The sequence below is a fragment of the Podarcis cretensis genome (assembly GCF_951804945.1).
Source record: "Podarcis cretensis genome assembly, chromosome: 13".
NCBI lineage: Eukaryota > Metazoa > Chordata > Lepidosauria > Squamata > Lacertidae > Podarcis > Podarcis cretensis.
Genome location: NC_137182.1, coordinates 22,905,132 through 22,919,380, shown reverse-complemented (window position 1 = coordinate 22,919,380; position 14,249 = coordinate 22,905,132). Strand labels below are relative to the sequence as shown.

Genomic DNA, 14,249 nt, shown 5'->3' with positions numbered 1-14,249 from the left:
CAAAAAGAGACAGTTCGGATTGTGTTGCATCACAGTCTTTGGTTGTGTACACACTGCCAGCTTAAAAAACAGCTGTGGTTGTGTAAGCACTATACCTTTAAAGTACACTCCAAGCACATTTCTCCCGCAAAGAATTCTGGGCACTGCAGTTTGTTAAGGGTTGCCGGCAATTGTAATTCTGTGAGGGGCAAACTACGGCACCCAGAATTCTTGCAGGGAAAGAATGTGCCTTAAATGTATAGTGTGTACACAGCCTTGTTCAATATTTTCTTCCATTCAGATTGAAGCTGGTTGTGGGTGTGGGTGCGGGGGGGGGGGGGAGAACAGCAAAATACAGCATTTCCTAAGAAATGACAGGATACAGTACAGTGGTACCTTGGGTTACATACGCTTCAGGTTACAGACTCCACTAACCCAGAAATAGTACCTCAGGTTAAGAACTTTGCTTCAGGATAAGAACAGAAATCGTGCTCCGGCAGCGCAGCAGCAGCAGCAGGAGGCCCCATTAGCCAAAGTGGTGCTTCAGGTTAAGAACAGTTACAGGTTAAGAACGAATGAATAACCCGAGGTACCACTGTATAGATACGGATTGTGGCTAACACAGGATGTGTATGTTTGCTTCCTAAATCAGCAGTGGAAGGGCACTGGGTGCAAAGAAAACAGGTGTGAAGAGAGATAATATCCAGCCAGTTGTTACTGTAGCAACTAAACCAGGTGGGAGTGTTGGTTTGGAAGGTTCTCTGGCTGGAGAAGAAGCATCCAAGGCCTACAGTTCTGTGATGGATTGCAGGGAGAAACATTCAGATGGCTCTATTCCCTCCTTCGGCATACAGCAGATTTGCCCCAGGTAAAAAAAAAATCCTACCAATGTGTTTGAAACAACGCCGCCGAGCCCAAACGACAAAAATAATGGGAATAAAGCCCAATAAAACCTTTATCTATAGGCAGGATGAGGCTGTGGTCATATGAGGTAAGCCTTCAGGGCAGAGAACTTTATAGGAAAGGTTTCTAAAATACACACATCAAAGACAGACGGACAATGGTTGTTCGGTTTATCTCAGCAGGGAGTCCTTTAAACAAGGAGGAGGAGGAGAAAAGCCCAAGACAATAATAATGCCTTCACAACATGGGAAGGTAGGCCCACCCTGGCCATTCAGCGCTGCCTCCATCTTGTGGCTCAGCGGCGCCAGAGGAAGAACACAGAAGTCGCTGGCCTTTAAAAGATGCAACAGCAGCCTTCTTTTTCCTGGAACACACTCTTCCTCGGCGCGTCGCTTGTTATTGGTCTCCCAGCCCCCACCATCTTTGCTGACTCAGAGCTTGCTGGAGATTATTCAGACTGGAAGTCGCATCATTTTTCTCCCGGCTCCGTCATTAAACGTTAATCACTGGAAAGGGGAATTAACTCTTTTGTTCGCCCTTCGGGATGCATAGGAAGCAAGCGGCCCGACAGTCTGGCCCTCAAACAGGGTTGCTGTTGCGGCAGCCGATAAAACTATCAAGATAGGTCACGGCGTGACAGCATGGGTTGTGCTGCAGTCGTGAGACGGCCCAGAAAAATTAGAATGCTATGGAGCCAGGGCCCCATTTCATACCTTCCAGCATTTCTCCAATGAAAATAGGGGCATCCTATTCCACATTAGGAAACTTCTCCCACACTGTGTCTCCTGCACGCACAGACGTCATATAAACATCTACATGGTCACACTGAACCAATTGCAGCCTTTCCGCCTAACCTACCTCACAGGATCGTTGTAAAGAAAAAAATGCGCAAGGGAAGGGATTGTGTACAACAGCTTTCACAGACAAATGGAATGAAATAGAATTTTAGCTGTAAGCTGCTTTGAGTCCCTGTCAGGGGAAAAGGTCAAAAAATAATAATAATAGAAACTGTGAGAAAGATCAGGAACATACTAGAGAGTAAATCCTATTGAACTCAGTGGGGCTTAATTCTGAATAAAACTGTTTAGGATAGCAATGTAAGGCTGCCCAGTCTTTACCCGGTTTCCTGGGAGTAAGCTCCATTGAATACAGTGCAACTTACTTTTGAAAACACAGTGTAAGGCTCCATTTACAATAAAGGAATTGACGCTCCACACATTTCCTTAAAAATTGCTGGCTGCTGATGCATTGCAATTAAATAATTTAAAGTGGATTGGTGACATTTTCCTTCAAAATTATAGGAAGGGCTTTGTATGTCAGATTCATCATTTCTTTCATTTAGTGCAGGTATTTTATTTTCAGTAGAAACAGGACTCTATTTTTGCACTTACACTTACCTACACACACCTAATTGTTCTCCGAGACGTTAAGGAGAGGAAAAAAGGAAAACCTGGGACATTCCGGGATCAAATCAGAAACTGTGACAGCTTCTTTAATTCCAGGACTGTCCCTGGACACTTGGAGGGTATGCCATTTATACAACATGTTACCCTAACTGCTCTTGTTGAACTCATTCCAGTCTCTTAACTAGAGGGCATTAAAAGACAGAGCCACAATTTCCTACACCTTTGGATATGGCCGCCTCACCCTGTCTTCACTCTGGGATTGGGGATTAATTAAATGACAGTGGTGGACATCACTGCTATGCAAAGTAACATTCCCTAGCATGTTGCACGACTTGTGATTCCACAGAGCCAAGTGCAGCCCACGTATTGTGGCTTGCCAGCTGCTTGAAAATCCCCTCCTTCCATTTTGCAATCCCGGACAGGTAGCAGGAACAGCAGTGCTATTTTTCTAGAAAAAGAGGTGCCAGAACTCACCGTGAACTTCCCCTTCCTTGTTCTCTTACAATGGCAATGGCACCTACCTGAGATCCTGATCTTTTATCAGGATCAACTAAAATGTCACAACCGTTGCAGTACAGTCAAACCTTGGAAGTCGAACTGAATCCGTTCCGGAAGTCCGTTCAACTTCCAAAGCATTTGACTTCCAAATCACAGCTTCCAACAGGTTGCAGGAGCTTCCAAAAGAACATTTGGAAATTGGAACAGTCATTTCTGGGTTTTGATCATTCAGGAGCCAAAACGTCCGAGTTCCAGAGCGTTCAACAACCAAGGTATGAAGGTAGTCCTTTCAACAATCTATAGAGCAATGGAGGCAAATTCTGCCCTTGACATTGGGTGGGTGACCTTGACTAAGGAAGATTTGCTCTGCCTGTAGGAACACCTTTTTAGTCACACATCACCCCATCAAGGTCATGATGATGGGTATTTTGCTAGTTAATAATAATGGAGGAGAAAGGGGACAAAGTCTTTTTATTTGCAAACACGGGGGTACAAACTTGCTTTTAAGATGAGGTTTTCAGGGTGCTACATCCAACAAGGATGCTCTGCATTTGGGTAGCTACCTCACAGATTGCTTGGTGAACTTGCAGCAGCACAGATATGGCCTAATGGAAAATATGGTCTGCCTCATTATGATTGCCAGGCTGGTAATTCCAGTGCCCCCTATTCTGTCTGCTGTTGGTAGAGCACCCGTACGATTTATGATATACTTTATTTTACCATATTCTGCCGAAGCAAATGCCAATGTATGATCCACAGAAGCCCAGAAGGCTAATTCTGCAACCAGAATAAACAATGTCTATCAAGCATATCAATCACAGGTGGCGCTGTGGGTAAAAGCCTCAGCGCCTAGGGCTTGCCGATCGAAAGGTCGGCGGTTTGAATCCCTGCGGCGGGGTGCGCTCCCGTCGTTCGGTCCCAGCGCCTGCCAACCTAGCAGTTCGAAAGCACCCCCGGGTGCAAGTAGATAAATAGGGACCGCTTACCAGCGGGAAGGTAAACGGCGTTTCCGTGTGCGGCTCTGGCTCTGGCCAGAGCAGCGATGTCACGCTGGCCACGTGACCCGGAAGTGTCTCCGGACAGCGCTGGCCCCTGGCCTCTTAAGTGAGATGGGCGCACAACCCCAGAGTCTGTCAAGACTGGCCCGTACGGGCAGGGGTACCTTTACCTTTTATCAAGCAGAAAGTGCAAATTTTGTTCCCGTTCTGGTACTGGATTAATTATATTATTTATTAGGTAGGGCCTGGTCTGATAGACAGAGTGAGCATTATGGGGCACAGGACAAGTGCTAATAATCATCATCATACAGATGGTGGTTAGAGGTCAAATACTGTGGAACTGAACAGAATGCAGAAATCTCACATTCGGCATACAGAAAGTTAGTTGTCACTTTCTCCTAAGAATACACACATTCAACAGGTGATATTTGGCTTACATTTTTGTAAGCTTCACTGTAAGTGAAGCGGTTGCTACACTTGACGTGCAGTAGATATAGGCCGTCATTACTATATTATAAATACATTAGTATATTCAAAGTGCCCCGTCGACTTTGATATGGTTGGCAGCAGTGCCCACAAGATAAAGAGGTGGAATGTCCTGATTACTTCATGGAAAAGCACACATTCATTATTGCCATGTTTTCTTCTGCTCTGGGTGTTAATAGGTTTTATCACACTTTCTGCCACTACCAGGAAGTCTCAGTCCTGCCAGGAAGCCCAGCCCCTCGCCTCCCAGTAATCATGACTATAAACTTTCATTTAAAGTAAGATAAACATGCAACTGCAGGGACTTTGTCCCAAAGAACGAAGTCTGTGCTGTGCAGTCATCGCACTTCTTTCCGAGCAGGCCCATATTTCATGCCAAGAAGATGGCAGCCCAATTTGTGCCTTGCAAGTCATTTGGGGCCTGTGGAGACTTTAAGTGCAACTTCACTGTCCCTTCCTCCCGTCAAACAGTGCTGAGAGCATGGCTATGCAGCAGGGAAGCGAGGAAAGTAAATGAAATTGGGAGCAAAGATATACGACCCACAGCAAGGAAAACTGTGAGAAAAGCACAGGAGCCCTAGCAAATAATTTACAACTACAGACGTTGCAGACACCATTCAGAGGTGTACAGGACTCAGTTTTATTCCAATGGGGGAAGCCAGACCCCTTTGAATGCAAATCTTTGCCATTTTTAAGCCTTTATTGAGATTGGTGAACAGTCTGTTCTTTGCAACTTTTCTCTAGGTTTACTAATGTAACACTGCTTTGGAAAATGTGAGGAATTTAGCGTTAAACTAGACAGGACATGTATATCTCCCTGAATTAATTTATAAAAAATAATACGTCTTTGGGAGCTGCAATAGGGAACAGAAGAAAGCAGGGGGAAGGACTGCTTAGACCTATTCCCCTCTGCTGTTTTTCTACTCAAAACTGTCCTTTCCAAGCAGCCTTTTCCCCATAAGGAGAAAACATAGGATTTTGCAGATGCAAAATCAGCTGAAAGATTTTTTTAAAGTGGGGGAAACGACTGGAATGAGAAGAATTAGGTATCTACTTTCCTCCCGTGTTTCTGCTTCCAGTTGTAGCCTCTGAAGCAGATGCTCATTACAAAAAAAAAAAAAACCACAAAACATCAAGGGAAACAGACACAACGCCATGTGCCACCTCAAGATCAGTCCTTAAGATTCAATCTGCAAAATGGACTGCAGGAGATACCATCCTTCTCTGTAGGACTCCACACACCTCTGTAGATCAAGATGAGGGTATGATTGGGAGCCATGCTAACCCTGTAGACACTTAACATAGCTCTCGTTTTAAAAGAAATTTTTGGAAGAGAATTTTCAAGTTGGCAAACAACCATCCACATACTTCCACAGGGAGCAGAAAGTCAGGAGCTTCCACTATCTCAGAGCCACTTTTTTTTTTAAAAAAAAAGACCCAATTATCTTTACAAGTCAAACTTCATAGGCTGCATGAAAGCTCTTGGAAAGGCTGGCCGCATAGGAATTCACTTGGAAAGGATATAGCTGAACAGTTTAAATGGTTCCGTATGCCCCTCAATAGAAAATAGCATCTTTCAGGCTCCAGGAACTATCCCATGTTCTCTGTGAAAGATCCACTCAGACCCTGGAATGAAGAATACAATGCTATGCTGAGGAAACAGAACTGGAAGATAAAGACAACAGCACCAAGTATTTTGCCCCAAAGACCACCAACAGCCTATTATAACAACTAATAATAATAATAATAATAATTGGATTTGATATCCCGCCTTTCACTCCCCTTAAGGAGTCTCCAAGTGGCTAACATTCTCCCACAACAAACACTCTGTGAGGTGAGTGAGGCTGAGAGACTTCAGAGAAGTGTGACTGGCCCAAAGTCACCCAGCAGCTGCATGTGGAGGAGCATGTGGAGGAGCAGGGAATTGAACCCGGTTCACCAGATTACGAGTCCACCGCTCCTAACCACTACAGCACACTGGCTCTCCACAGTTGCAAATGCCCACTTATTGGACATTTTAATTAGTTACTTCCTGAAATGGTCCTGAAAGAGTCTATTTGGGGAGCTTTAGATTGCTGCCATCTTTTTCTTGTTGTTGTTGGAAAAAAAACAAATGCTCATTGTTATTATTTTCATTCTAGAGAAAAATAAAAGAAACCAATATATGAGCAACAGAACAAAAATGGACTGATAAAGGCTCATTTCAGGATTGAATATTAAAGTGGCAGAGTTTGAGAGGCCTATTTTTTAAAAGAAAGGGGCAAGGCAGAAAATTAAGGGGAGGATTTCTCTGGGTACTTTCAATAGCCCTTTGCCCACAGTCATTGAATGGCACTAGAATTGCATTTTAATTCAAAAATATCACAATAGATCAGGTCTCAGAAAAAAATGGGAGGACAATATGGAAACTACTGCAATGCAACAGGCTGGCAGAAATGTCTGGATTACCTGTAAAATTGCACATATGAATTATGTGCATTTTGTATGAAATAGCTACTATAGTAACAGTTTTCAACATTTACACCCCTGGCTTATACAAGGTTCTGATGGACTTTATACTTCCCCTGAAGTGCAAGATTTGGACCTGGGTGCAGAAATTTAAACATTATGAGAACTTCAATGTCATTTTCAAAAAACAGTATGTTTTGAGCCCTAAAAATGCAAAAGCTTAGAAGTGCAAAGGCCTGTTGAAACCCCTGAAACGAAAATTCAGAGCTGAGCAGAATTTTCAGGAAGAGGTTTAAATGCCAAAACCCAATCCTTACCTCTCTCCAAAGAAAGCAGAAACAAACGAAGAAGTGTACATACATTTGCCTAACGTGCATAGTTTGCAAATAGTTTACATATCAGAAAGCAGTTTTTCTTGTATTAGTGTAGAAGCTTGAAGACTGGAAGAAATTCAAGATTTATCTACAAAAGTATTGTAATTTGGTTGAATGCTAAGAAGGATGCTAGATCATAAATAATCGCCTACCACTGAATTAGATTGAATTTGACGATAAGCGAGATTGAGGGAAACATAAAATTTGTGGAGAATAGATTAAATTAATTGAACAAAATTTAAGAATATAAACAAGATGATAAATTGCTGGAAAAAATTTATAACGATGTAAGTGGGAGTGGGAGATGCGAGGGAGTCCAAAGAAGTTCTGAAAAATGTGTTATGATTCATGTTACATTGTTTATTATTTTTGCATTTTGTATTCTAAAAAAATCTTAATAAATATTTAAAAAAAAAAAAATAGAAGCTTGAATTCTACCCTCCGCCACCCACTCCAAGTACAGTATATGCACAGTCTTGGAAGATGATTGGAGTGCATTGACTGCATGGATCATTCATTCATTCATTCATTCATTGAATTTATATACTGCCCTATACCCGGAGGTCTCAGGGCGGTTCACAAAAAATGAGCTACTTGCCTTAAAAGTTATGGTTCTCCCCAGCACCTTCAGAAATGTTAAACTTCTGCTAACGAAAACCTGGCAGCCACACTCGCTGGTTACCTGTTTACAGAACTCTCTTCCAACATTGGGTCGCTGTTTTTGGGGGACTGGTTGTTCATCCGCGAGATCACCAGCAGGTCTTGCAAACTGTGCTGCTGAACCATCGGCCTTTGAGTGACGAGGTGTGGGTTGTAGTATTTTGTTGGCTTCTTGTACGAAGCGCTCCTGCAGCTCAGGATTTCTCTTGGGAGCGAGGCGCTTTCTGTGTAGCACAAAAACCAAAGATCTATGTGCTGCGATTAAATATGCACAGCGGTTTCACCAGACCATATTTTTTTGTTTTCTTTTACTGGATCTGACAGCAGGTAAGAAAATAAGATGGAACATGTAAGCACAATGGGGCTCCTAACCTGGGTGTTTCCTCAGTCAACATCAGGCATATTCTCCAGCAAGTACAGGCAAAACCACATAACCTACCTGGCATCTGCCTATCTACTTTTGTCTCACAATCATCTACCAGGATTGTTCAGAGCTGGCACCGTTTTGTGGGTCCCAGGTAAGAGATCACCTGTACTCACCCCCGCCCATCTCATCCTCACTACAAAGAAAAAGAGGGTATCTATCTGCACAGACAGCAGACCTAATACAGTATGAGTCTCCATAAGAGCAAAGATTCAGAGTCAGAATTGATCTTACAGCCTCAATCGCCAGTTGCAGGTGGAGAGAGAAGTCACACAGATATTGCAGTGCCAATGTAATGGAGTCATTGCAGTGCTACTGAACTCCTTCTATTTCTGGGAGAAGAATGATGTAAGAAGGCATCCATTTTCTGTGCTGCCCTGTATCTGTCACAAGCAGAGTCCGGGCTGAATTTTTGAAAATCGTTTAAAATGTCTGGGCAACCCACGTCGGAAATATGGCAACCCTAAATTACAGAACTTACACAAGATACATAATGAATTATGTAAATTGTGTTGTCATTATGTTATTCCACCCCATTCATGCAAAGGGATCAATGCAAAATGTAAGAAAAATATAAGCAATTATGTATCATACATGGACCAAAAGCAACAACAGTGAATTGCCTAACAGGTTTGCCCACTGCTATTTTCCTAGAAAAAGAGGTGCTGTAATTCACCACAAACGCCTCCCTTGTTCTCTTATAATGGTGATGGCGCCCATCTGAGAGGTGCTGGAATTGAGTTCCAATAAGTTATGGATGAAAAAAGTTGTGGACTTGCTGGACTGATTTCCGTTCCGGACATGGGACAAATAAGCAAACACTGTCAATTTCTGTTTCCATTTCTGTTTCCATTGGAATTCCCTCACACCCCTAGCTCCTGCGGCCAAGACCTGATGGCTCAATGCACCAGCTGCATATGAACCACAGTTTAGCATTACAAAGAATGAGCTGCGGTGAGACTTGGGTTTGCACAGTCCTCCCCATCTACCACAACCTATGAAGATCTTGTACCAGCTCTTCTCTGACGTGTGGCCAGGGGGATAACACTACGGTCACTGAGGTCCAGCTCTGAGGGCCTTCTGGTGGTTCCTCCACTGCGAGAAGTGAGGTTACAGGGAACCAGGCAGAGGGCCTTCTCAGTAGTGGCAGCTGCCCTGTGGAATGCCCTCCCATCAGATGTCAAGGCAATAAGCAACTATCTTACTTTTAAAAGACATCTGAAGGCAGCCCTGTTCAGGGAAGTTTATAATGTTTGATGCTGTATTGTGTTTTTATTATTCGGTTGGGAACTGCCCAGAGTGGCTAGGGAAACCCAGCCAGATGGGTGGGGTATAAATAATAAATTATTATAATATTATTATTACTGAACCACTCTACACACCTGGAAGATGTGAACTGGAAGTAGTGAATAAGCAGCACCTATCCACCCCCCCATGCAAAACTTCTTGGATGCACCCCAAACCCAAGAAATCAAAATCCTGAACATTTTAAAACAACCAGGCAGTTCTGTACAACATCTCACATTCTGTTGGATCAATATATCTATGCATGTTCTGCAGACGGGACTGGCCCAAGACATACTGCTGCTGTAGGCAAATCACCCCAATGCCACCAGCTCCCCAATTGCGACGCTTCCACAACTGTGCCCACAATGCTGCCAGCCCTGCCCCTGTCCCTGCCTGTGGCTGCACCTGCGCTTGCTGCTATGAACACAGTGGCAGTGGTAAGGGCACAGAAGCAGCAGTGAAGACAACGGCGCCATGACGATGGCGCAGGGACTGGCAGCAGTGCAACGGTGATGGAGGAGAGGGGGTGTAAGGCCGGGGGGGGGGGAAATCTTCTGCCTTTCACCTGGAGCCCCATGGATGGGCTGCCCCTTATGACAGAGATACAGTGCGCTCAAAGTAACAGGATGCCAAGAAAACGGCTCTCACGTGCTCGGCTGACCAAGTGATGAGAGTGCTGCTGCAAGGGAAGTCTGAGTTTTCTTTCCTTTGGTGCAAAAGTCAGCTTGCTGAAGAATTCGGAGGTCAAGAGGGTTCCTTTTTCACTGTTGTTCCCATAGAACGTTCTCATCCTTGGGGTGACTGAGTTTGGGGAGGCTGTGTTTTCTCTGACGTGAAACCGGAAGGAGTGTTCTTCAAACGGACGGAAGTTCTTAATAGGCGGACTTCTGCAGCAAGGCATTTTGGTCACTGTCGAACTCTTCGCACGAGGAAGGGCCATTGCTGGAAAATATTTGGAAGCACATGGGCTCTCCTTACTGCACGACGCTTTTGCAAACTCATCTGTTGGCTGGACCTGGCAGGGGAAAGAAGGAAGGGCTATCACGGAGTCCCTGTTGCAAATGCCTGACAGACCTAAGGTGCTTTGGGATTCATCTGAATGGAAAGTGGCATAGAAACACAACCAAAGCATCAGATCAACCTCGCTGATAATGCAGCTGTTAGAGACCCAGGAAATAATACAGTTGCCACACACTGGCTTAGACTTTTTGCACTTAAGAGTGAGTAACCTAAGTTTCATGTTGGTGGCTAGGTAAAGGTAAAGGGACCCCTGACCATTAGGTCCAGTCGTGGCCGACTCTGGGGCTGCGGTGCTCATCTTGCTTTATTGGCCGAGGGAGCCGGGGTACAGCTTCCGGGTCATGTGGCCAGCATGACTAAGCCGCTTCTGGCGAACCAGAGCAGCGCACGGAAACGCTGTTTACCTTCCCGCCGGAGCGGTACCTATTTATCTACTTGCACTTTGATGTACTTTCGAACTGCTAGGTTGGCAGGAGAAGGGACCGAGCAATGGGAGCTCACCCCATCGTGGGGATTTGAACCGCCGACCTTCTGATTGGCAAGTCCTAGGCTCTGTGGTTTAACCCACAGCGCCACTCGCGTCCCTCAAGTTGGCTACCAGACTGATAAAATTACCTGGCAGAAGCAAAAATGGAACCAATGGCTGGAACCAATGTAGTTTCTCAACCCTCCCTCCCTCTGAATACAAGAGCAGCCTGGGGCCATCCAAAGAAGCTGAATGTTAGATCAGGAAAGACCCCCCAAAAAGGAGTACTTGACACAGCACAAACTGTGGAATTCACTCCTCGTCGGCCCGGATGGCTCAGTTGGTTAGTGCATGATGCTGATAACACCAAGGTTGCAGGTTCAATTCCCATATGGTACAGCTGCAAATTCCTGCCTTGCAGGGGGTTGGACTAGATGATCCCCAGGGTCCTTTCCAACTCTACAATTCTATGATTCTATAATAAGATAACGTGGGAGGATCTGACATATTCCTGGAGGGCAAGGCTATCAGCAGATACTAGGCATGATGCCTATTTTCTACAGCAGGCATCCCCAAACTCGGCCCTCCAGATGTTTTGGGACTACAACTCCCATCATCCCTAGCTAACAGGACCAGTGGTCAGGGATGATGGGAGTTGTAGTCCCAGAACATCTGAAGGGCCAAGTTTAGGGATGACTATTCTACTGCCAATGTTGAACATAGTGTGCCTCTTTATAGCAGTCATTGGGAATCATGATAAATTGTCAGGATGATGTCAGCGGCTCCCAGATGGTTGCCCAGGAAAGTATAAAGACAAGGGAAAGTTTCTTGCCGTCCTTTTTTATTTCAATATTTACACAGAGAGGCAATAGAACCCAGCCTCTTGGATAATGGCATTGTCCTGAGTGAATCTCCACCCCCCCCGTCTCTCCCACTTCCTCATTGGTCCCCTCTACGGGTGCTGCAACATGCTCTCTGTCTTTGAGCTCTTTGCTCTCCTACTTTTAAGGCTCGCCAGGTTCTGGGAGATGTAGGGTCTGGAAGGCTTTCTCATGACAACATGTCAGCTGGGTGTTGTTCCGGCTCTCCCATGATTTCCCTGCTTTCCCCTTCATCTGCCTCTGAGGTGCTACCTCCATCAAACCCCTGTTGTAAATCTATAGAATTCCTCCTCCCCGTCCCTGGAAGGGTCCACCATTCCTCCTCTGCCCCCAGTCCCTGACAGAAATGAGGAGAGTGCTGCTGCCAGGGTGGATAAAATTCAATGATTAAAAAAAATAAAAATCTAATTTTTAAATTTTAAATTGGATTTTTAAAAATAAAATGCTTTTGGAGAATTTTTTTTCCTAAAGATAGTTTTCTATTTAAGATACATTATAGTCCAAAAGGTATTCAGAAGGAAATAAGGATTTGTTTAAGTTTTTCATGTGTGCTAAAACTCAGTCTAAGTTTTTTTTATATTGTTTAACCACATCAGTTAAAAAGCATGGATACATATGCTATAATGTTATTATTTGAGTTACATAAATTGTTTAAATTGTTGTTAAGGAAATTATTGTTTTTCTCCTTCCAATAAAGCACAGCAGAAAAGTTGTCCAAATATAAACAGTTAGCTTATTAAATCTCACAATAATTTCATAATTATCGGTCTATGTATTTCTAACAGTATAACCAAATCAGTAATTTTTTTATATAACTGTAAAAACTACTCTGAAAATTTATTATTCCAAAAATGAAACCTTCATCTGGTTGTAAATACTGTTTTAAGTTTATACCGGGAAGAATGAGTCTTTCTGTAAAAATAATAATGATTTAAATCAAGGCTTACTGACTAGTGATTTAAATTGTGATTTAAATCAATTTGATTTAAATCAAATCCACCCTGGCTGCTGCGCTCAGATCTTCCTTACAGGCTTCCCAAAGGCACTTGGTTGGCCACTGTAAGAATAGGATATTGGACTAGATTAGCTTTTGGGCTGGATCCAGCAGGACTCCTTCTTATGTTCTTAACATGAAGTCTATGGACCCCTATCATATTTGATCAAGAGTTTTTTCCAAAGAGATTGCCCCTCTTTTAGAGGTGTTTTTCTTTCTCTTTATATTATCAATAATACACCAAATAATTCATTAGCTGCTTACACACCCACTTAACAGTAAAAACCCCAAAACATACAGCATCTAGAAATGCATCATTTTGAAATGCAACAAATAAAAGCCATTTTGTTCAGATATATCATATTATAGTTGCCCAGTAATAATCTGAGAAAGCCCGCCGGAAGGGAAAATCAGGGCAAAAGGCCCGTTCTGTGTTTGTTGTGTGGTAAGGCACGAGATCCAATTCAGCAGTAATTTTTCAACAGAAACACAACTTGATTACTTACTCCAGATATAAAGTTCACATCTGTTGCAGAATGGTGGCTGTTAATGGTATTCCTCAATTCTGGATTGGAATTATACTGCTCTCGGATGCGGGGTGCAGTCTGTCTGGTAAGGTCAGGCACAGAACTGTAAGGTCTCACGGGTCGGTTTTCAGAGGTCTTTGGGTTGCTGTCTGTCTCATGGCTCTGAAGCTGAGAGGTGCTCGAAGAATCACAAGTCACTTCTTTCTTGGGTTCTTTCTCATCTGCAAAATGTTCAAGCAGGAGGGTAGTCCCAGGCCCAGCCTCTGAACAATCCTCAGGCTGAACAAGAGGAAAAATAAAGACAAAGAAAGGTCAAATTCAGGCATGAAATGAAATGTGTGTGTATGCCCTACAAGTCCACAAACTCTAAATTAGTTCAGAATTTATTAGTCGCTAGTCATCTGTTTAGACACTCAAGTACATCTTTCTATATATATATATATTTAAATCACATGATGGTTTGGGAAGCAATGAATACAGAGAAAGAAATATAGAAGCAGAGTGATTGGAAGGTGAAAGCAAACCATTGGCTCTGGGAAAGTCATAGAATCATAGAATTCTAGAGGATCTCTAGACTACCCACCACAAGGCAGGGATATGCAGCTGTCCCATAAAGGGATCAAACCTGCAATCCTGGCATTATCAGCATCGTGCTCTAACCAACTGAGCCAACATCCCATCTTATTCTAAACTAGGGTTAGAGGAGAGAGTTTGCATTTGAATGTGAACCTACTAATTTTCAGTTTCCCAAAAAAATATGTGAACTGAAACACAGCCATTTTTCAAAATGCAAACTTATCTGAATTTTGGAATGCAATTCTCCAACCAAATGATATTTACAAAAAATCATTATATTTTGGGGAAGCGTGCAAAAAAATGAATTTATTCATGAAAATAA

At 43.4% G+C, this 14,249-nt stretch overlaps 1 protein-coding gene across 3 annotated transcripts in view; it reads right to left on the bottom strand.

Annotated features, from left to right (window-relative positions):
• Positions 1-4,874: 4,874 nt before the first annotated feature.
• The window catches only part of TTLL6 (tubulin tyrosine ligase like 6), a 34,154-nt gene continuing 24,779 nt past the window's right edge, over positions 4,875-14,249 (bottom strand). For all 3 annotated transcript variants that reach the window (XM_079949531.1, XM_079949529.1, XM_079949530.1), the window contains 4 exons: positions 13,331-13,630; positions 10,112-10,478; positions 7,775-7,976; positions 4,875-5,896 (listed from right to left, as the gene is read on the bottom strand). In XM_079949531.1, the coding sequence (XP_079805657.1) occupies positions 5,890-5,896; positions 7,775-7,976; positions 10,112-10,478; positions 13,331-13,630 (876 nt within the window). In that variant the 3' untranslated portion in view covers positions 4,875-5,889. The remainder of the gene's footprint in view (positions 5,897-7,774; positions 7,977-10,111; positions 10,479-13,330; positions 13,631-14,249) is intronic.